Here is a 24201-nt window from a genome sequence, read left to right on the forward strand (position 1 = left end):
CCGCGGCCGGCGGGTGGGACGGCCCCGGCCGGGGTGGGGCCGCGCCCGCCCCGCTGCGGGGCAGGAGCGCAGCCGGGGCCCCGGGCCCGGCCCTGCGGCGGGGCCCGGCTGGGCTGCTGTGCGCGGAGGGCCGGGAGTTGCGACCCTAAGCGGGGTGACGGCAGCTTTCTGGCCCCGCCGCCCTGAAATATGTGTTTTCCAACAAAAGTTTTCACCCCCTCTTCTCCAGAAAGCCAAACAGAAAGGAAAATTTCCAGGATTTTTTTTTCCCCTGGAAAGCCACCGCGCAAATAAAGTTCCATTTGCTCCAGATGAGTTAATAATTACACAGGCTTTGCAAACACAGTTGATGAGAGTAAGGATTTTGCAGGGCGCAACCTCTGTGGACAACCACCATTGCAGATGGCTGAAACATGGGTGCGGGAGCGTGCTCTCCCTCAGCGTGCTGCTCACAGGTCATCACAGCTCTGCAAAATCACGGCCTCTCACCTGGCTGTGAGCGCACTGAGGCCTTTGCAAGTTGAGATCCGTCACATGTTGAAAGCAGACAGTTTCGTATGGAAAGAGAAGTCCTGGTTGAAGTCCACGTTTTCAATGTTTTGCTTCGTTCCACATTTGAATGTGTACCACATCTAAAGGCAAACTGGTGGAACTGAGCACCGGCTACGGCTTTTTACACCAAATACACACTTCTAATGTGTGATCTTGGTGGCCTTCTTCCAAACTCTCTTTAAGATGGGTACTTGCGATGAAGTCAAGATTCATGTCATCCCTGCCTTTTGCGCTGATGAGTGCTGCCAAGCTGCTCCCTTGATGGTGACCAGCTGCTGTCTCTTGGGTTATACTTAGACAAAACACTTTTTGAGGGACAACCTGCCTCTTACCCTATTTGTGTATGGTGATTAGCACAATAGGTGTCCATGGCTAGGATCTGAGCTGATGTTATAAAGTATATAAATAATAATCCCACCAGTCTCGTTTTCAAATCTCCAGTTATAAAACACCACGGACCATAGATGCAGTGACTTGTCTCAAATCCCACAGACGTCTCTGGCAAAGCACAGAACTGGACTGTGGTCTCCCATCTCCTGCTGCAGTAAGCAAACCTCTGGGACCATCACTGGTTTCTAGTCAGAAAATGGAGGCTGTTCTCCAGAGGAAGGATCTGCAACATTAAGGGCTGATGACTGGGGCATTTAAAACAAGGCTGTTCTTTAAAAGGAAAGATCTAAGAAAGTATCTTCAGACCCAACCCACATCAGGATAATCAGACTGAAATCGGAGAAGAATGTTAGTCAGTGCCACAAACAAGCAAGTATCTGGACAGCCGCAGTTGTTTCGCCTACACTAGAAAAAATATTTACAAATGTTGGCCATAAAATTAAAGCTGACAATGGTCATCTGCTTCAGGGTCAAACCTTCCACTGGCTTTTGTGGCATTTTGTTCTACATCCAAATATAACCCTACCATGGCCTCTAATGACTGGACTACTTGAGAGGTTTATGTAGAACCTAGGGGAATAAAACCACTAAAAATACCCTATCCTTGGGAAATGAACTTCTTCTTCTTCCGCTCTGTATAGCCGATATTACACTGTGTAGGCTACATAAACTTCAAAATCTGTACGAGAGATTATGTTCACTGAGCATCACCCATAATGGAAAGATTTCTAAGTCTATGTATTAGTCCTGTTCAATCTTCATCAGAAAGCATCTTCTGTTGCAGTTTTGGTTTTAGTCCCTTAGGAAAAGTTACAGAGTCCTTGGTATAAATGATGTAAAGCAGTAAGTACTGAACCAATTTTGGCACCAACAGTAGTTGGTGGGTTCAATGAGTACTTGATTTGAGGCCCCATTAAGTGCTGACATGTTTACAAGCCACACTTTATTACAAAACGGATGGGGAATTTGGCGGTAGAGAAGTCTGAATCTGTTCGGGACCAGTAAGATGAATACACCCCTTTAATCTTCATCTCCTTTTAAGACTGTAACTGCTGCAGTCTGGCTTTCTCATGAAATTGTACAAACTGGAATCTGAACTCAAAGGGGAGGAGAACCCTTACCAGCAGCCTGGCATAACTTTCTGATACATCTCGGAGGGGTCTCACAGCCAAAACCTCATCTGTTCTCTGGGAGTTGATGGGATCCCAGAGCAACAGAGTTCCCAGCACTGAATGTCACCCCTCGGAGTCAGAAGGTGCAGGTGAGGTCACAGAAGGGCAGCGGTGGCAGGATGGGGGGACGGGGTGGCTGCAGGCTCCGCAGAGCTTTCTCGTGACACCTGGACAGCCCCTGCAGCAGGATTCCTCTGTTCACAAGCAGTATAAATCAAGAACACAGACCTTACAAGTGGCACCATTCCTCCTGGCGATTTTTTAATTGTTCCTTTTCTGAGGAACTTACAGGGTCTAGGAGGTGCCTGTGAACTCTTCATTTACAGAAGAGAAAAAGCAAATGAACCCGCTGCTCACTGGTGGTGACATGGAGAACAAGCCTGAGAAGGACACAGGTGCGATGTTTAGTTACTAGCAAACTCAGAAATAGTCAGAAATGGCCAAAGGAAAATCTCCAGCACTCAAAAGTGACTGAGGCTGCTGCCAGCTGATCACCAGGTGGGAAGGCTTCCTTTCCCCAGGCCAGGCAGCAATGAGGAGAAACAGGAGCAGCTCGGAAAAAATAAAATGCATCAGAAGAGGGCTTGCCCATACCAGCTTCCAGGCAGCTCCACCCAGCTGCCCCTAATTCCTACAGGAGATGTTGGAGCTCAGGACTTTGTGAGACCAGCTCCTGTTTGGGCCCTCCATCGCCCAGAAGGACACGCAGGGCATGAGGGGCAGAAGACTCTTCTGAACCTGCTGCTGTCAGGCTGTGCTTGTACACAGCAGAGTCAGGCTCCGTGTCTGCTCGCAGCATTTTGGCCTGATTTCCTAGCTTAGCATGACGGTTCCTCTCAAGTTCAAAGCCTCCTGTGGCCTGTCACTTAGTCATTACAAATTAATTTCATTCTTTCCTTCATAATGCAATTACTGTAGGGTAGTCAGATATGTGGAACAACTTCTCTCTTTGGTTCTTGTTTTTCTGTATTTAAATATAGTGCAATTTATGAAGTGTTACATAATTTCCCCTAATGGATGTTCTAATAGATGAGATTGTTTATCAGAATATTTTCCATTGTCTCAAAATGTCATTTGTCTAAATATAATTTCTTATTTTTCTGTAAAGGTAGCTCTGGGGTTTTTTTTTTGATCCAGCAATAATAATTTATTGCCTATTTGGGATTAGTCCCTTTTAGATAGCTTTTCTGCAAACAAGGTTTCTGTTCTTGGCTATGAACTCTTGAAACTTTCACTCCTTAAGTGCGATCTGACATAATTGATTACCTGCTATCAAGCCCAAACTATTATACTAAAACTAGTATTTCTTATGGGGTTTTGACAGTATTAACTTCAAAAATATTATCACTAGGAAATACCTGGTCAGTTAATAGTTGGTTATCATTTTCCCTTACATATTGGATTAAATAATTGCGGGTAAAATGCTGGCTGAATTTGACTGACAGCAGCAGTGAGGAGAATGGTATAATTGTTAATCTTACCCTATTCCAGAGGCAAAATGTTGTCAAAATGTGTGGTTGTTTTGCTTTTTTCTTGGTCTAAATTATTTATATTAGGAGGGAGAAAAAAAAATTATTTTTTTCCTCAAATATCTAATATATTTGCTTATAATTTCTCTAGAAGTCTTTTGATATCCACAGTGGCATGACTTAAAATAAGAGATAAAGATTTGATATCCTTGACCAAGCTAAAGCACACACAGTTTTTTTCCAAACCACAATAAGCCTAATTTCTCAATTTTTCAATAAATGACAACATTTAGGATATTAATTCCTAAATACTTTGCTTAGATAGAAAATCATGTGTCTTGTAGCTGTTTCCTCATAGATTCCTTCAACACTTAACACTCCCAAGTTAGTATAATCATATAGTTTGTCATATCACTGAAATAACTGATTCCTTACAGACTGTAAAAAAATGCTTGTATTTGAGTGTTTGCATTAGTATCATTTTGTCTGCATACCGCAGAATGCTATGTTTCATTTCATGAGTTGCCCCAGTTGAGCTGTTGTTCTGATATATTTCTTATGCCAGACATTGAGAATGAAAGAAGTGAGGAAAACCTTGGTAGCTTGCTTTCACAGCTGAAATTCCTTAGTATATATCAATTAGATTTTAGCCTGGAGAGAAGAACAATTATTAAAATCTTCATCTGACCTTTATGTCCATCACTATTAGTACTGATTCTAAGAAAGAACACTTCATCAGTTTAGCGGCACGAACTAGGACCTTGTTGCAACGCGAGGCAAAAGATGATAAACATTTTTGCTACTCCACAGAGCTACTGAAGTGTAAATTGATAGTGTGATTTATCGAACATTTGTACAACACAAATGAGGGGACAGCATAACGCAATGTTTCCAGAGAACAGGCCCTGTTAACCTAGCACAAGAGAAGGGATTTGCAGTTAGCTGGATGCATCCCTCGTAAGTCGCACATCGAACCACGGAGTGAGCTCCCCTTGTAGCTCCTGGTTCATGACTGGTACAAGCCATGGATGAGGCAGGCTGACCAGAAAGCTGTGTCTGCAGCCCCAGCACCTGGGGAAAAGAGAGGGTGATAAAGGAGTCTCCAGACCCATCACTTTCCACTCCATTGGTTTTAACACCAATAACCATGATTCAGTGTTTTCAAATTTCTGCTTGAATAACAGTACTATTTGCTGTACCAGCGCCAACTTCTACAGCTCCACAGGGGTGCAGGGAACACTTCTGGATCTGCCTTTGAAGGCTCGGTCCACACACTGCAGGATGGCTGGTGTACTGGGCATGACAGCCACGTTATCAGGAGATAATGCAGTCTGGATGGGTTTTGTATAGCATAGAAAGTCTGCTCCCTAGAGTGGGAAGTTTATTTTCATCAGGATGTCCAGCATTGTAGGGCCATTAAGCAAAGAGGATCAGTGGGTACTATCATAATGTCCCAAATCTTTGGTTCTACTTGTCTCATGAGCTCTTTACATGGGATTTAGCCCTATTTTTACCCTTTCTTTTGTCTTTCTCGCACTAAAGTAATGCAAGTAAACCCGTCATTTGAACAAATAAAGTCTGGCAGAAGGAAATGGTCTTAATGAAGGAGCTGTAGTTGCAGGGCTGGTTGAAGCGTGGTGGTGTGGGTGCCAGCTGGCCAGTCTTTCCCTCGCACAAGTCTGCATGAACAGCCAAACTGCAAGCTCCACGTCACACATTGATGCTAAGTGACATTCAGGAAGGGTACAAAATTACAGGTCAACAGCCTGGAGCTCTAAAGGGAAATAAGGAATAAAAGAAGAAAGTAGTAAAAACAGTGACAGGCAATGAAAAGAAAGATTAAGAGCTGGAAAAAAGCATGTATTTTGTTATTAGCCAGAAATTATTTTGGCAAAATTAGTCTTCATTATTTTTGTATGCATTTATTCCTCTTAAAAAGGAATTTTCCAAATTCTCCTTCTCTCTAACTATAAAATAAATTCTGAATTGCAGTCAAGAGCAGCTGTTATCACTTCCAGTGGGTCTGGTTACACTCAGTCCCAATGTACAACAGCATCCAAACACTTTCTCTTCTGCCATGCTTGAAGAGTACTACAAAGCATTCCCAGTCTGACAGCAGAGTCAGCCAACTGTGTCCTGCCTGTGCCTGGGGCAGTGTGAGTCAGTTCAGGACAGCTAGGAGGAACTGGCATGGGTTTGGCTTGTAGGTTTGTGGGAAACTGGGATGGAGAGGGGAAATTTGCTTTTGCCTGGTGGTCTCAGAAATTGAGGAAGGGGAGACAGGCAGCTCATGAAGAACAAAGACCTAATGCAGGAGACCTGTGAGTCCCCTGCACATGGGCTGCATGCTGAATTTGGGGAGGGCTCTTTCCAAAAGCTGCCAAGCTATGGCCAGTCTGCTCTGCAGCCCCACAGTGAGCCCATCCCCACATCAGGGCCAGCACCACATGCGTACAATGCACAGGGAGCGGTGAGTACAAAGCAGGGCTGGGGAAGGAGTGCATGTTGAAAAGGGGCGCAGGCTTCAGTGAGAGTGATGGGAGGTCTATCACATCAGGGAGTCACGTCTATGCTGGGCTTGCATTGACAAAATGAATCTGTTTGGTTTCATGGCAGACCAGAATGAAGAGATATCCTATACCAATGAGTCTCCGGAATCTGTGTCGCTGGCTGATGCCTCAGCAGAGAAGGCCACGCAAGGCTCTGACGCTGACCTAGAGGTTGAAGGTGAATGTTTTCTGACTATCTGCCCTCACTAGCCTTTCCCCTTACAGAGCTTTATCTACCAACTGCTATGTATCCGAAATGGAGACCAAGGGCACAACCCTGCCAGGGTCCTGACAACCACATCTAATCTGGCAGTTGATAAAGGCAGGGGGGATGAGTTTCCCTCTAAGAGCTCCCGCTTTGACGTCAAGCACCTTCCTTAACTGCTCTCTATACACCATGACTATTCCTTTGTTCCTTCTTCTCTGTTCTAGTCCTTAAAAACCAACATTACCAGACCAGCCTGCTGCCTGGGCAGCAGGAGCAGCTAGCTGAAGCCAGGCATGGAACTGAGGCCCTGTTTGTGTGCTCGTGATGAAACACTGCATAGCAATTGTGGTCTGTGCACTATAGGTTTGCCACAACTGCCCTAGACTTTTCTGGTGGCTCTCCTCTTATCTCCTGCCTAGTGAAGTCAGTCCTCTAGCTAAACAAGTCTTGCACTCATTTTTTTAACAGTAGGATTTGTCCATAATTTGGGATGAGAACTTTTTAACTTGTTATAAATGGAAGGAAAATAAAAAACCATAAGCATGCAAGAAAAAAAGACTTTTTTGTTAGAGGCCTCAGATTGAACTGGAAAATGGCTTTGACGAGAGGGGAATTTGTCTTGAGGTCAAACCATTGAATGCATATAACAACATGGAGAAATATGAGCTCTAAGTATGGGGTTTGAGGAAGGAATTCCAAATGACAGGTTTTTGTGGAAATACAGCCGCCAGCTGCACTGATATGTCTCACTGCAGCTGTGTCAACAATACCCAATGGCCAAGATGAGAATGCTGGGATTCTTTCTGCTGGTTGTAAGCCAAAATGTTCTGAGCTGCCCTAGCTCCGCTGGCAATATCAGCTGCATGCTTCAATTAAGATTTTAAAGAAAAAAAAAGATGAAAATGTTTTTGCTTGATGTCAAGAATTCTCAATTACACCCAGAAAAGTTTAGTCACATTGCAGACTGGTGAGAAGCTACAGCAAGTCACTGGATGCCAAATGGAGAAGCAAGGAGGACACATTAACTCTTGGAGGTCTCAGATGAAGGGATGGGGAGAACCACGGAACGATCACCCTTCAAGAGTAAAACCCTACTGCTGTTGCATAGTGTTACTTAGTATTATTAAGTTAATTTATTTATTTAAAAGAGGAGGGAGGACACTGAATGCACCACTCATCAATACACTTTTTCTCTGTAGATCCTGAGAAGGCCTTTGCGGGGATTACAGGCGCAGAGCTGTACTTGGAAGCATGCAGGCTGCTGGAGGTGGTGCCTGTCTCACACTTTATTCAGAACTTGGCCAAGCCTTATATAAACCTGAACCACCATGGCCTAGGACCCAAAGGTGTTAAAGCCATTGCTATTGCTCTGGTGGTGAGTAGCCAGTAAGAGTGGGGCCACTGTTCTCAAGAACAATAGGCATTTTAGGCCTCTCTCAGGCCTGGAAGCCATCGCTGAGTACACAGTGTGGGAGAAAAAGTCAGGTATCTCCCCACAGGAGCTCTGAGCGTCCCTAATGTTTCTAATCCACTGCACCACAAAGTCTTGTATGGCAACTGCTGGCCTTTGCTAGAGTTACCCCCAAGAGCAAACTGATGCTCTTCCATGGGACACAAGTCCCCCCAGTGCTTCTAACCCCTACAGGACCAGAGGTAGGGCTGGAGGGATCGGTATCCCCCACTCTGGGTCCTGCATAGGCATGTGCTACACTCACCAATGGACAGGCCCAGGATGCCTGAGTTGGAGCTTGGAGCTGAGCCTGGGTCTCCAGGCTGGCAGAAAGAAATGGAAAGTCCTACCTACTCAAAACCTCTCCAAAAAATCATCTCTTTTGTATGCCAGCTCCCACTGCCATGGCTCTGCTATGTCCCCTGATCACTGTCCTGCTCAGGACCTGCAATGCTTTCTGAGGTTTGGAGGAAATGTCCATTGTCTGTTGAACTAAGGAAACTATCCCCTTCATTAACTTCTCAGCAGTTTTTTGTGTATCTTTGTTTACTTTTGTGTCTTCCCAGTCCAACACAACCGTCACCCATCTAGAGTTGGAAGACAACTGCATTCTGGCAGAAGGAGCCATATGCATAGTAGAGATGCTACGAGAGAATTCCTCCCTTCAAGAACTGGTACCCAATCTGACGTAGTTTGTAGCCAGAATTATTGCTCACCAAGTTCAATCATCTGAAAGAAAGCCAATTCATTCCATTACAATTTTAACCAAATAACCATTGTTCCCATACAAAAAATATTCACATTCTGAAAGTCGTGACATTTTATGCTGCTCTACTTTTAAAAAGTACAATATTCTGAAAAGCAGAAGTGTGCATGTGATAGCAGTCTAGTAAGTCTGGAACTGTTCTCTTCATTAGCAGATCTGACAATAATTGCCATAACTAAGTCTTTCTAGTTCATGCTTAGCCAATGGAAAAAATGTTTTGGTCAAGAACTTTCATTCTCCAATATGACACGGGGGAACTTTTCTAAATAGATTAAGTGAATAATGCAAAACTTTCAGATATGAACTGGTAGGAATGTTCCTTCAATCTGAAACTGTGATATACAAAATGCATTTTGATAGGCTATGGGATCTGTGTTACACTGGAAGAAAAGATTCTTGGCCAAATGCCTCTTGGCTCACTGAAGACAAAGACCCATGTGAAACTGATGGCTGTAAGGCTTTATTCCTGTTAGGAAGGATACAGAGTTAAACACACCTATAACTCACATGTTAATTACTGTCTGGCTGACATTGCTCATGTTGCTTGCCTTGCATTAACCCCTTGATTTCTTGGGCATTAAGGGGACAATAAAGCTAATTTATTCTTTGGCTTCATCCTTCTTATCCTCCCTTCTTTCCTTCCAGAACATCTCCAATAACCACCTAGACACAGCAGGAGCTGAAGCCATTGCCAGTTTGCTTTTGGATAACATGTCCTACCTCTATGCTCTTCAGCTCTCAGGTGGGCTGTATGCACCCAAACAGTGATGGCAGTGGAAGTGAAATAACATGTGTTTCATGCCAGTCTCCCATCCTGAGAATATTAGTCAGACTATGGGCAAAATGAATCTCTCAGCTATGTCTCTGATGGGCCCAGAGTAACAGTGGAAATCTAGATTTGCAGTGATGTGATGAAGTATTTGGCCTGCTCAACCTCCAGCACCTCTGAAAACCAGTCCCTTATGAGAAACTTAGATAATTGCTGGAGTGTCTCCCACATCTTGGGGTAATTCTACTCTACGGAGCAAAGTGGAATAGTGACTAACTTCTTACAGCCTGATATGGGCTGTGATTAACTGGAGGTTCCACCTAAAAGCACAGCTTCCTGCAGACCCAGAACAGCACCAAGGGAGAGATCAGTGCACTGTTAACATACTTTTCCTCCCCAGGAAACAACTTTGGAGAGGAGACTGCACCATACTTTGCTGAGGCTTTAATGGTGAGTTACCTGAAATCCAAGGTCACTTGCAGCCCTGGCTATGTAACAGACTCTCCTCATCTTGAAGCTGCTACTCACTTGGCATGATTTCACTTGGCAATGCCCATATGATTTCCTGGCATAATTCTGCTAAGTGCCTCTTGCTTACTTCAGAAATGAGAGAGGCTGGGAGGACGCAGAGCAGGAGGGACTGCATTAACATTTTCTCAGGACAGCCATGTGAGTCTGGCTGAGAAATAAACCTTCAGGACTGTGTAACAAAACAACAGAATGACATCTGGGTGACAAAAAATTTTCAAGAAGCATAAGTAACCCAACTTCATATCATTTTGCAATTCTCCAGTAAAAAGAAGACGCTTGACTTCTCTGGTTAGTTCCTGTCTCAAAGCCCCTGCATCATATGGCACCACCAGAAGCTGCCCTGAAGCAAGGCTTTGACCTGATATCAGAAAGTGCTTTCGGTCAGGGTGCAATGGTGGGAGTGAAACAGGGACAGGAACAGAATTGCAGGATGTGTTGTGGGCCAGACATGAGCTGTATGAGGGAAGTTTGCATAACATAAAGTCCCATTGCTTTTGCTGTTTTGGGAAGATAATCACTGTGATGTTATATGCCTGACAAAACTTTGTTTTGGGACACACAGTGCCACAATCTCCGTGCTGATGACCTCCCATGCACTGAAGATTTCAGTGTGTCTGATAGCCGTCTGTTTCAGCCTCAAGTGGGGGCCTTGGCACGGCAGCTGGTGGCAGCTGGCTGGAAGATCTTATTGTCTCTGCACATTTGTCTCTCTGCAGGGCAATTACCAAGTGAAGGAGCTGGATCTCAGCCACAATGAGTTCTGTGAGAAGGGAGGACAGCTCCTGGGACAGATGCTCGGTAACTTAATTTATTACTCCCACAAAGGCAGGAGTACAGGCACTGGGGGACTTGGTTGCATCAGCACAGTGAACACGTATTTCCTTCTCCAGCAAAAATGCCCCATGATCTGGTGGGTAGTACAAAAGACAGGGCACCCAGATTTAGAGCTTCCTGCCTGGTCCACAGGCTCACCCTCATCACCACAGGTGACTCTAGCAACTATGACTAATGTATCAGAACACAAATGCAGGATGAGAAACCACAGTAACAGAGCAGTCTGTGTCAGAGAAAAGAGAGCTGAAAGATAAGTCCCTTACGGAGTATAAAGCAGAAAATTGCATTTTACTAAAATCTAATAGTATCGGAACTGTTGTTTGTTTTAAGCTTTTGATTACTAAGTTCAGGGGTGATTTCAATTTTTTCTTAACTAGCCCAAACCCTAATGGTTTGAGCCATTGCATAGCAAGCAGCAAGGGAAACAGATTAGAAAGAAATAAAATTAAGCTGCCTAATTTATCTGTTCAGACAAAGTGAGATCCAGAGTGTGCTAGTAGCCCCGGAGAGGGAAAGCAAACAAAATAGTTACAGCCCTTCAGTAATCTCAAGTGCTATTAGTGCACCGGGAAAGACTTGCATAAATATCTGACGGCTCTTCTTTCCTCAGTATGTCCAACGTGCCTGCTACCATAACGGCCACAAGCCTGTGCTGTGAGCATTCAGTGTTCCTTGAGCATTTCAGTAACACAATGCCTTCAGTTTAATTAATGCTGTCCTTCTCCTGGTTCAGTATTTCCACTGATATGAACCTCTTTCTAATTACAGTCCATGTCTTTAAAAGATGGATCAATTCAAACTGCAGTGAGGGACCAGGCACTGTGCCCCTGCCTTGGACAAGCCTGCAGGCAACACAGAGATCAGTACTAAAACTACCTTCCTAGGCAAGAAAAATGCATCTCCAGACTTAAAGGTCTTACAGCTCTTCTTCCAGCTCACTTGAGGCAGAAGCAGCGGAGATTACTGCAGAATCTGTTACTTTTCTGTTTTGTTTCTTAAAGGAATATTTTTAAGTCAGCTAAACTCACCATCTGCCTTCATGCAACCTCCCATCCATGGAAAATCTGGATAAGAAATTCTCTCTGAGAATGAGAAGCAAGTGTTGGCAGCAAGTCCTACCCCTCCCAGTGTCGCAGTAGACACAAGTGAATTCACACATACCCTGCTCTAAGTAGAACTTACACCATGAGGTGTGCTATGCATGTGAATTGGCACTGGCACATATACAGCTGGGCACAGATAACCATATGAAGCTGAATTCCTCTCTTCTGCTAATCAAACATACGCAGAGTGAGTCTTGGTATTTTAGATGTGGCAAGGAGAATCCAGCCATTTTTCACAGTGAGAAACATAGACAGTGTCTATTAATGTAAGGAATCCTCCCTCTCTCTACCTTCCTCCTTCACAACTTATTCTTTGATTAAGCCAGAAAAAAAATGTGTTCCCTTTCTGCTTGTTCCCTTTCTCCCTTCTTCAACAGCCTGTTCTCTGTTCTTTGGATGCTGTGGACAGCAAAGACTCTGTAGGTACTGGTTCCTCCTACTGCAGTCAGTGAAGGCTGTTCCTGAACTCCCAGCAAACTTTCTCTTAGTCCCTAAGAGTGGGTCAGCATCTGTGTCCAGACCATTCTTCATGAGCTAACATCTAAGTTTCTCTCTCCTAGCCAGCAACACAACACTGGAGATTCTGGACCTGAGCTGGAACCACCTGAGGAGGAAGGGGACAGTAGCACTGGGCACAGGTCTAAGGGTAGGAATGCCCCTGTTTTGTGATACCCTTCACAGAGATTATTACCAGGAGCTGGCTGAAACACTGATTGGAAACTCAAATCCCTGAGGTCTGAGCAGGATTCAGTAGCTCTAGCAAGGCTCATCCTGCTGACAGTGGCAGTCAGCAGCAGAAGAAAGACTAAAGCAGTGAGTAGGTCTGGTGACTTATGTGGATGGAAAGACTGGTGGCATTGCAGAGATGTTGGATTCATTGGGGCTGCCTGGGTGTGACTTGAGGGATGCTCTTGTCTCAGCCAGGCAAGAAAGGGTAGAGTGGTACAGAAGATGGGCATGCAGTAGCTAAGATCCCTCTTCTCTCCCCGGAGGGCAATGGTGCACTGAAAATACTCAACCTTTCTTGGAATGGCATTGGCAACGAGGGAGCACTGGCCCTAGGAGAAGCTCTCAAAGTCAATAACGTGCTGGTTCACCTGGACATCAGCAACAACCAGATCAACAACGAAGGAGCCAAGAAGCTCTGCAGGGGCCTTGAAGTCAACGGAAAACTCAAAATCCTGAAGGTAAAATAAAGCCTAGGCACAGCTGGAGGAATAAACAGAGGGAGTAGAAAGATCTGAGTCAGGAGGGACAGAAGTGAGTTGTCTGAGCTAGAACTGGAGGAAATGAGTATTGCTCTGGGTTGAAGGTGAGCAGAGCAGAAGGAAATTATATCAACATGAATTTCTTCCAGGGCAACTAAATTGCACTGTTCCCTCAAAAAATCCCCCAGGGACTGGCTTGACATAAGCCCACACCCCTTATCACCCCAAAGTGGTTTATTCCTGTCTTGTCCAGTCTCAGTCAAGTGAGAACCTAGGCATTCAACAGGTCTGCATATATATATAAAATGTAGTTGTGAAGGTACGTATGTACACGTAATATGCATTTCAACCTAAGGCAAAGGTTCACACTGAAGTTTGCAGGTGGGCAAGAGTGTGCCTTTCAGTGTGTTAATGATTTGCTAAAAATTTATTCAAACACAGGGTAAACTGTCATTGCTACATCAGGGCAATGCCACAGTACTACCTGAAGGAGAGGAGTATTAGCAACCCTGGAAAAAGAAAGCCAAAACCACCTTCTAGTAAGCTAGGGATCAATAATCGTGGAAAGGGCAAAACTGAATGACCAGCCAAGCTGGCTTCAGAGGTTAGGGTTGAGAGCTAACACATCTTCTCAATCCAAGATCATTCTCTAGGAATTCCACTCAGAAAAGTTAGCTTGCTTACGAGCTGCATTCTCAACTAGATCTAGCATAACTGTGCTGAGAGCCTGCAAACAGCAGTATGGTGGTTGAGGGGCATCTTTAAGCTGCTCATGTAGGCCTGCCTTTGGACACACCTAGCCTTGTAAATCAGTCTTTGGGACTGCTGGTTTTGGTTATGTAAATAAATGTGTCTGTTTGCCTTGCTTTTAACCTGGCTTGAGGTAAGGTCACTAACTCACACCAAGGCATTCCTCGCTCTATGTAGCTGCTCAGATTGTCTTAGGAGCTGATAACACAAAGGACTTAAAGGAGGACATATCTTCTGCTGGCCAATGTTAACCAAGAAAGTTTTCTTTCAAATAGCAGAAGTGGGGACTGCACATGAAGTCCAAGGAGGGAGAGAGGTGATGTTCACACACTGAAAGATGCACATGGCAATGCCCACCCCATAACACCAGATAGCTAGACCTTGTAGGCCAGAGGCAGCCAATCAGCCTGAGCTCTGATCTGCTGTTTGGCCAAGAGGAGCCAAGGGTATGGGAAATGTCCCGAGGGGCATACCCCTATCCAGAGGGACCCTACTCGCAAGCATACATTCAGATGCAGCCCATTGTCTCAGCCTCTCCCCATCACATGACTGAACATGATCCACATCACACACTCCTGCCTGACAGATGTAAGGGACCTGATACATGGAATTTCACACAAGGAGACAGAGAGAAGGTGAGAACACAACTCCACTGGGAAGTTGCATTGCAGAGTTTTGTGGGACAGAGACAAGAGATGGTGACATAACAGACAAACCCACCGAAAGGGACCACAGTTATTCTACAGCCCTGCTGAAGAATGGGAAGAAAGGGTCATCCTTGAGGTTACAGTATGCCATCTGCCAGGCATTAAATCCTCATTCTCACCATGTCTGGATCATAGAATCATAGAATCATAGAATGCTTTGGGTTGGAAGGGACCTTTAGAGGTCGTCCAGCCCAACCCCCCTGCAGTGAGCAGGGACAGCTTTAACTAGATCAGGTTGCTCAGAGCCCCATCCAACCTGACCTTGAATGTTTCTAGGGATGGAGCCTCCACTACCTCTCTGGGCAACCTGTTCCAGTGCTTCACCAACTTCATTGTAAAAAATTTCTTCCTTATGTCTAGTCTAAATCTATTCTTCTTTAGTTTAAATCCATTATTCCTTGTCCTGTCACAACAGGCCTTGCTAAAAAGATTGTCCCCATCTTTCCTGTAGGCCCCCTTTAAGTACTGAAAGGCCGCAATAAGGTCTTCCTTTCTCCTGCAACCTTCTCCTCTCCAGGCTGAACAACCCCAACTCTCTCAGCCTGTCCTCATAGGAGAGGTGCTCCAGCCCTCGGATCATTTTTGTGGCCCTCCTCTGGACCCACTCCAACAGGTCCATGTCCTTCTTGTGCTGAGGGCCCCAGAGCTGGAGCAGTACTCCAGGTGAGGTCTCACCAGAGCAGAGTAGAGGGGCAGAATCGCCTCCCTCAACCTGCTGGCCACGCTTCTTTTGATGCAGCCCAGGATACGGTTGGCCTTCTGGGCTGCGAGTGCACATTGCCGGCTCATGTCCAGCTTTTCATCCACCAGTACCCCCAAGTCCTTCTCCTCAGGGCTGCTCTCAATCCCTTCATCCCCCAGCCTGTATTGATATCAGGCGTTGCCCTGTCCCAGGTGCAGGACCTTGCACTTGGCCTTGTTGAACCTCATGAGGTTCACACAGGCCCAGCTCTCCAGCTTGTCCAGGTCCCTTTGGATGACATCTCGTCCTTATCTGTGGATCTATGTCTCTTCTTCCCCAGATGGCCAATAATCCCCTGACCGTGGAAGGTGCCACTGCGCTAGTCATGTCTGTCAGAAAGAACCCCAAATCCATGATGGAGGAGATCGACATCTCAGTAAGAGCTTATGTGCTGGAAAGCCTCCAGGACCATACGCTGTACATTTTTAGGAAGTAGGTGGATCACAGAGCTGCCCCCTTCCAAAATTGTTTTGAGACTTGCTGTTTGTTCCATTTATGCACAGCTGTTTATAAAAGGAGGCTACTATGTGACAGCCCCTTCTAGGAGCCATGTGGAAATTACAGGGCTTTGGCCTAGCTCTGGGGAGAGGTGCTTACAGTATCACCACATTTCATTCCCTTCCATTTTGCAACAGCAGAACAAGAACAAGGAGCAAATTCCCACTGGAGGATGAATTCTCTTCATCCCCTGAGCTGTGTCCCTCCAGGGTAGCCTAAGAGGCTAGATACTGTGAAGTGCTTTAATACCCTGTCAGTATGTGTGAGGAATAGAAGATGGATGCTTCAAGGCATTGAAAGCAAAGCAATTTTATTCTTTTTTTTTAAAAAAAAAAGGCAAAAAACCCCACATTAAAAGGCTGGTGTGGAAGATCAAAGAGGCCAAATCTTAGTATGCTACTCCATAGCAAGTCAGGAGCATGACACTTATTGTTGTAACCTCATGTGCTGCTTCTAAAATTGGAGACCCAGAAATGCTCCCAAGCTCCTGAGTGGGGGCAGGGGTTGCATTGCAGACCAGCGCTGGGGAGAGATCTGGGCATGCATCGGTCTGCTCCTGGCCCTCCCATCCATGCATTGGTGCTTCATGGGAGCAGTTACAGAAGGTGTCAGGGGCCTCAGGGCCCTCCATCCACCTTTCGGAGCACCGCAATTAAAGGAAAGAGCATTTTCACAAAGATTAGGTTTGGGACTTGGAACATAAATAATATGTTCACACTTGAAACAAGTGAAAAAAAAGTTCATGGGCAGTTTTGGAGACTCACGTAATGGATTGTATTTAAGTTACATCTGCATGTGTTTCTTTGTCCTGTGGTTACTGTATTAAAGAAAGAAACTAAAACAAGGCAGAATAAATAATATTCATCTACAGTCTTTCCTGAGAGTATTGAGGGCTTTCAACAGAGATCATCTGAAGAACAGGCATTCCTCTAGGGCAGACAATTTTTCCTGCATGAATTAAGATCAAAGAGAATTATTTGCCAAGTCTGCAAGGAGTCAGGCTTCATTCTGCAAAGGAAAACTAAAATGGGCTGTGTGAGGGTAAAGGACTTCATTACGGTATAGTTGTTCTGTTAGTTTTCGTACTAATAACCTAAACAATTCATACACTTGGAAAGAGTAATGTATTTTAGCTAAATTATGAGAAATTAAAGAAATTATAGAAATGCATTTATTTAAAAGGAGGCACTCGAGAAATTTTGAGGCAAGGAGTTAGTTAACATTAAGAATCTTCAATCCAACCTAAATCTCACTATGCACTTCTGCTTTTTAGGGCTAACAGACCCTTTCTTCACCTCACCCTTCAAAAAGTCTAAATTACCTGGCATTTCACAAGATAAATGGTCAATGGCATAAATTTACAATGACATTTCAGTATCCCAATCAAATGCTTGTAGGCAAACATCTAATCTGTCTGACAGATTTCATTCCACCTGTGATGTAGGGAGTCTTGCATTTCAATTCAGAGTATTTGCAAATATACAGCTCCAAAGATCTTATACTGTCTTAAACCTTTAAGACATTAGTAAAGTTTTCTAATCTTTTATAGGAAACTTAAGGGAAGACATAAACAAAAGCCTCTTCTGCCCCTTTTCCCAGTGATAAATGTTTATCTTGACTTTTAAAGAATGAATAATTAGTGTGTGTGTGTAAGAGGAATTTTGACTAAGGATCATATCTAGAAACCTTTGCATGGGTTTGACAGCATCAGCAAAGGTGAAGTAATAGAAAGGCACATTTTTAACAACAGTTTATTGCTTCTGACAACATTTCTAAGTATGACTGTTCCCCACATTCTTTTCATAATCTACTCTTTATAGGGTTTCAACTTGCAGATACTGACTGTCAAACATTTAATAGAAGTCATGACTCAAAATAGCCAGCACCTACCCATCTTCACCATCACAGTACAAAAGAAAATACCATAGCTTTATAGCTGTCTGTGTCTCATTTTTCTGGACTGTGAACTGACTGTGTCAAAGATGCAGAAATGTACAAGCTGGCTCCCTCCAGGTACCGCCCGACCCCAGCATAGTTTGTTAGGCCAGACACAGTGCTTTGGCTGTGCTGCTTCTAAGGCCACACTGGCGTTCCACTGGCTTTCTCATGGGGTCAAGCCCAGGCTGGCAAGCTCTGGAGAGAGCTGGCAGCCAGCAGAGCCAGCTCAGGCTCTCCTGTGCTGTGCTCCCAGGACTAGGACACTCTGCTAGTGTGCATAGTGCAGGGATGTCTGAATGGCTTCTGCAAAGAGTCACTCTGCGTCCATAAAACCATTGGTGCTGAATGAAAGCTAGTAAACCCAACCAGACCCAGACTTGTTCAAGACTCTCTTTGAGTAGTAACAGCCAAGAGCTCACTGCATGGTAGACCATAAGCTTCTACATGGATCTCAAGAACAGTAGATCTTAAGCTTCTAAAAAAGAAGCTGTAAGAATGCATTGGGAGACTTTGTAAATACACTTTGGGAAAAAATACGGTGCTTGATGCCTTGGAAACCTCCTGCAATGACAGAAAACCAAAGCTTTAATGAATTTCCTGAACTGCCTTGAAATTTCCAACAATTAAATATATAGCTAACATAATACACGAACAATTCCTCTGCCATCATCATTATGAACAAAATCATAATCATGGTTTCAAGAGATCAGTCAAGGCAAAGGCGAATTTGTCATAATTTAAATTTAGAAGAATAAATTACAGTGACATCAATATTTGCATTGATAGCTTACTTTCTAGTATCACAAACCCCTAAATCAAGACACAGTGCTGCTGCCCTGTTCTGTAAGTATTAAACTGGAAAACTCACAGTGTGAGCTCTGAAATGCTGAGCTGTCACTACCCTGTTTGAAATCCTTAGGAAAAAACAAACATCAGGTCTTGTACTGCTGACTGGAGCTTGCTATTAGGGTTACACAATGAAATAGAGCTTTACCAAAAGTTCTTTTCCTCTGGAGACACCTGGACCCTTGACAGATAGATGCATCTTTCTTGTCTGGGCTATAAAGCCACATTGCTGGAGGCCTAAAAGGATTTTTTTTTTATTATTTTACAGAACTCTGTGGAACATTTTGGCCACTAACTGTTCAATTTGCAGCCTGCATCTTAACTGAATGCAGAGGACACCCATGTAGAACTACCTCAGGGATGAACGTGAATCACTTGAATAACCTAACATTAAGAGGTGTTCATTTACCTGATGAACATCTAGATCGCAATAATTTAATTTCTACATAAATTAGTAGATCCCTTTCTGTCTCAGGCATAAGAAAAGAGAAAGGAGAAGAACACTTGTTTAGTGTCAGGCTTCCATGGGATTCCTGAAAGTGAAGAGTAGAGATGGGAGAAGGCACCACCCTTAGGAGAGAATGGTTAATGTTGACTTTAGATGGACCTGTTAATACAAACAAGTCTTTGTTGTTCTTTGGGTGTCCATGCTGACTGCACTCTCCTTCCTCTTATGTACCAGAATGTGTTGGTGAATGAAACTTTCATCAAGTTGCTGGATTTCGTGTGTCAAACACATCCTGAACTAGACGTCATTTATGGTGAGGTCGAAGGCTGTATCGCCAAGATCCCTAAGCAGCATCCAAATCCCATGAAAGTGATTCAGGTGAGCTACTGAATTTGGGTCCATAGCTCCCCTGTACACAGTCACATGCTCCAAGCACTTGGAGGGATGGAGATTAGAAGGGATAAGCTTTCTTCCAAGTGGGAAATTCAACCAAGTTCCTTCAGAAAAGTATATTCACAAAGACTGTCACAATGTTCACATATCTCAGTCCACGCAGACTGACTAAGCAAATCCTTTGATCTTCAGGAGAAGCTAATGCTTTGGGATCTGAGAACACTGGGAAAAAAAAGAATCTGAATAGATGTTTGCTCGCTATGTAAAACAAACTGACTGATTTCAGGTCGGATCCAAATGAGTGTCCACCCTCATCACAAGCCCACTGCAATAGCTGACTTTCATAGAACCCTTCACTGACAGTTGTGCTTTAGCATCAAAATTAATGTGCTTTATAAAAGTAGGATATGGTATTACAAGCAAATACCATCCTAAATAGAAGTTACTTAGCTTTTCAAGGTCTGTAATTTCTATAGATAGCAGCAGATGGTGCTGTCCCCCTTGCTGGAAGGCAATGCAAGCACTTGAGCATTGCTGAGTTAAATAATCCTTTGCACTACCAACTTCAATGTCTGTCTTAGCTGCTGTGCAGATTTTTAGCTAATTGGGTGAGACTTTGCTGTAGATATGGATTCAGATGAACTTAAGCAAAAGCTTGAGCTGTTAGCTCACACCAAACAGTGCTGCTGTGCTTCACAGCTAGTGGTGCTCACATGAGCATGCTTTGCAGTTTTTAACAGCAGTTATGGTATTCGGATGTGTCCTCATTCAAACAGGCGGGAATTCAGAGAAGAGCAACTAAAGTGATCAGAGATCTGGGGGAGAGGACTGTCTCTGGATTAGACAGCCTAGCCAAGCAGTGGCTGCTGGAATGAGGACCAAATAACCATATGCAATTACCAGAAGAAACAGGTTTACTACTGAGTCTTGTTTCAAAGTAGGGGGAGAAGGAGGTATAACTGAGAAGAATGAGATTAAACTGAACAAAAGGATTTTGTTCTCACAATAGGGTGGCTGCACAAGGTGTTATGGACTCATATATCTCAGTGATAGGCTAAGTAAAGGCAGGGTGACAGATGGAAGACTAAGGGGAGAGCTGGAAGCAGATACCAGTGGCCATTTCATGGTTATGCCCATGTTTTACCTCTGCTTCTCTTAGAACTACTTGAAAGAGCACAACCTACGACTCTGGGACTTTTTTAGGAATATTGACAAGGATGGAAACATGAAGATCCCTGTGGCAGCCTTCCGGAGAGCCATGATGCAGGTGTGCCTCTGAAAGCATGGCCAGGATGCTCTTCTGGCAGGATACTGCTCTGGGGAAACCCCTCTGCTGCAGCACAGCCACCAGCCAGCCTTGCTGGTGACATTGTTCAGACTAAAAGGTTAAATTCACCCATTGCAAAAGTTAAGCCCTGAACAAAAGTTGAAACCCAACAGAAATGCTATGACATCTAGTAAATACTGCAGATGGCATCAGTGATAGTGGAATAACTTTAGAGTATCACAGGAGCCTTAAAAAATCACAGAGGTCAGCTGTTTGTATAGGATATACCAGATCTTCATAGAAAATTATGTCTTACTGCTATGGGAAAGTGAAAAAGAGGCATTTAAACCCTTGCCTCTGAGTAGACAGTTCTCTTCCTGCCAAAACCACCATGGTGCCTGGGATCAATAGCTATGGTCAGCTAGCCATGATACTATCTTATAAAAAAAAATGCAAAAAGTTGTTATTTAAATCCTAAAAGAGTGAAATTGCCTCCCCAGCACCACCCTGTGGGTTTTTTTCCATCCCTTCTTCCATGCACCAAGCCACCTGCTCACCTATTAGAAGATGATGGGTCCCAGTGTGATATGGAGGATTTTTCTGCTTGAAAATAGCCAGGTTTGCTAAGATTTCTCTTATCCTCTTAGCAATCAAGCATCCCACTGGATCGAGTCCAAATTGGGGAACTAGTGCACAAGTTAGACCGGAATCGGACAGGGGTCGTGGACTACAGGTGGGTGAGTCACTCCACTTAATGTCCTGGCTTGTCTTTCTTTTTTTAATTTGGCTCAACACCAAATAAACATATCCTTATTTACTTTGGAAGGTGAAGGGACATATGTTTTTGGCCAGTCCATTACTTACCTAAGTAAAAGGTAGATGAAATAACACCTTGCATGCTTAGAAGCCCTAGGTCAGTCTTATTTTTCTGTTTGATAAACTTGCTGTGAGAGTGCAGGGATCTCAGAGCTGAATGGCATTTTCATTCATGCTCGTAAACCTGTGTGAGAAGCATCAGCTCAACACTGTCCTCCCCCTGAGGCCAGGGGAGGATTTGCAAAGACAGCGTATCTGTGCCTTCAGTCCTTTTCCTCCATCCTCAGGGACTCTCATTTTTTCCTTTCTCTCTGATCCTTCTTCTTAGGAGACCTAGTTTTCCCTGGAAACCCACGTCAAACTACAGAACTTTTCATTCTGTTGAAAGTGCCTCTTCCTTAGTGCCTGTAGCAATCATGTCCAAATTCTGAGAGCCTGAGCAGTCAGCAGCAAACTCCTTGGAGGCTGTCAGTTGCTGCAGGCTAAACCGCTTGTCATTGGACCCAAAATTCCCCCTAGATTTCCTGTCAGTTCTGACATGTGACTCATCAGCTGAAAGCCCTATTAATCATGCCCAAATATTCCCATCCCTCAGCACATATTGATGGGTTTAAATATATGCTGTAGTCTAGTTTTAAGGCTACAAGCAATGGGTCAATTTTGCAAATGTCTTCACCTCTTAGCTTCCTAATATTTTCAAAGAGAAGCGAATTACTTTGTTAGATCTGGACTTTATTCCTTCACACACATTGGTGCCGTACTAAAAGCATCCATGCCCAGACGCTAGACAGGCTTTAGCCTGGTTAATATTGAATTACAGGTTACACGGGGTTCCCAAGGCACAAATTACAGAACTGTGGTTAAGTAGGAAGCAAATTAGGAACCATTAAAACCCAATGGTCAGCAAAGACTTCATTTGGTGTCATTAATGCTGCTGAGTTGATATGTTGGGAAAAATAAATACTAGTATCTACTCCTTATCTAGCTCTTTAATGGATTTTAGCACTGTAGCATGTGTGGTAATGGTAATATTCACCTTGTAGACAACAGTCAGAAGAGTTGTGACCTTTGCTGTCCTTACTGTTCCCACCTCAGGCTGTTTCCTCAAGGTCCTCTCAGTGGCTTTAAGATACCTGACAATGAAGGTTCACTTTACTAAATTAATACTGGTTCACCTCTTTCTTTTCAATCAGTCACTTAAAAGAGCAGAAGGCCATGGAAGGGAAAATCGAGGAGGAAAAGAAGGAAGAGCCATAAAAATGAAGCAAGGAGGCAGGTCAGACAGTGAAAGATTGTAGGAGAAATACTGGAAGAAACCTCAGAGCGGCCCTGGACTTGGGGAGGCCCAACACTAGGGAGCTCTAATAGTCTAAGTTACTGAATGTAGAAATAAAGTTGATGTTCCACTACACAGCAGGTCCCTATAGAGTCTGGTCCTTTTGGTTAGGGGCAGAAGAGATTGGTCCTTTGGAGCTGGTTACCAAATCTGTCTCACTCTGCATGCTGATGATGCTGAAGTTACTTGCAGAGATGGAGACAAAAAGTGAGAATGGGGAAACCAAGAGAAATCATTACTTTTATTATCCCCTTTTGAGGGAGAGCAGATGGACAAAGAAAGACTGAAGGAAGTGCCCTGCAGACAACCCCTACTAGACTTAGTGGTTCTGACACAGGGACCTTTGCAAGAGGAGAAGAATTAAATTCGTAAGAAACTACAGCTCATGTTGCTCAAAAAGTTATGGGTAATAAGAATTGTATTAAATATCTCCATTGGAAAAAATATGCTAGAAGGGTGGAAACCATAACAGATTTCACATGGCTCAGATACTAAACTGCTTTTTTTAAACCAATATTTAAAAAAAAGAAAAATATTTCAACAACTCTTAAGAAGGAATGAAAGCCTTGTATATATTAATATTTATACATAAATAGAATTTCTAAAATGTAAAAATATACAGATGAGCAGAGCCACAGGAAGTATATTTTGCCATATGCAACTGCCAGTATAGACTATACCACCAAGAAACTTGGAGAACTGGGAAATGTTGGCCCCTCTGGGAAGACCGGCCTTCAGTGGAAAGGAAAAGAAGCAGCTGGTTACCCTGTGGTAAGTCTCTGTATGTTTCCCAGCAGAATAACCACCTGGAAAAAAAAATCTTTGAGTTAGAGTTCAGGTGGCTCCAGTGCCTCATCAGAGGTCAACATGACTGTTGACATGATGGCTTTGGTATGACTTCTCAGTCATCATCCTCAATATATGACCGAGTGTTAGGCTTTAACTCATTACCCCAGCAGGTCTGTGCCTTCTGATACCTGTGACTCTTCTAGAATTTCCTTGTGATTGCATTTGGTGTCTCCTTCACACAGAGAATATGTGGGGTTTTGAGATGAAGAATCAGAGCAGCAGAGAGCATTTGAGATGTTGGGTAGTTTGCACATGCAGGGGCATAACACCATGGGGTTTTCTGTTCCTTTCCCAATCATTCCTAAAATGTAATTAGCTTTTCTTGATTGTTCCTAAGCACTGAGGTATGTTTTCAGAGAAACGTACACCAAACCTGCAAGATCTTACTCCTGAACGCTAAGGCTTGAGGAGGGGGAGAGCGGTCCATGCCCATCATTTTACAGTTCAAGCTCACTTACTCCTAAGACCGACCTACATTTCTGGAAGGGGCTCATGTTTAAAACAGGTCATCTTCTAGGATGTTCTTCAGTGGCTCCAAGTCTGTTCACCACCCAGTGGCCATGCTAGTGTAAAGTATCTATGCCTCTCTCCCCCTCTCAGCCCCAAGAAA

General features: G+C 44.0%; 1 protein-coding gene across 1 annotated transcript; it reads left to right on the forward strand.

Moving 5' to 3' along the window:
* The first annotated feature begins 402 nt into the window (after window positions 1-402).
* LRRC74A (leucine rich repeat containing 74A) lies at window positions 403-22663 on the forward strand. Its single transcript, XM_009482017.2, has 15 exons — window positions 403-555; window positions 2413-2509; window positions 6200-6310; window positions 7540-7715; window positions 8357-8464; window positions 9202-9298; window positions 9726-9775; window positions 10573-10654; window positions 12354-12439; window positions 12786-12980; window positions 15481-15576; window positions 19165-19308; window positions 20483-20590; window positions 21238-21323; window positions 22600-22663. Exons 1-15 carry the CDS (start codon window positions 403-405, stop codon window positions 22661-22663), a joined length of 1653 nt encoding a protein of 550 aa, XP_009480292.2.
* The last annotated feature ends 1538 nt before the right edge of the window (window positions 22664-24201 follow it).

The sequence above is a fragment of the Pelecanus crispus genome, chromosome 6 (assembly GCF_030463565.1).
Source record: "Pelecanus crispus isolate bPelCri1 chromosome 6, bPelCri1.pri, whole genome shotgun sequence".
Taxonomy (NCBI): Eukaryota; Metazoa; Chordata; class Aves; order Pelecaniformes; family Pelecanidae; genus Pelecanus; species Pelecanus crispus.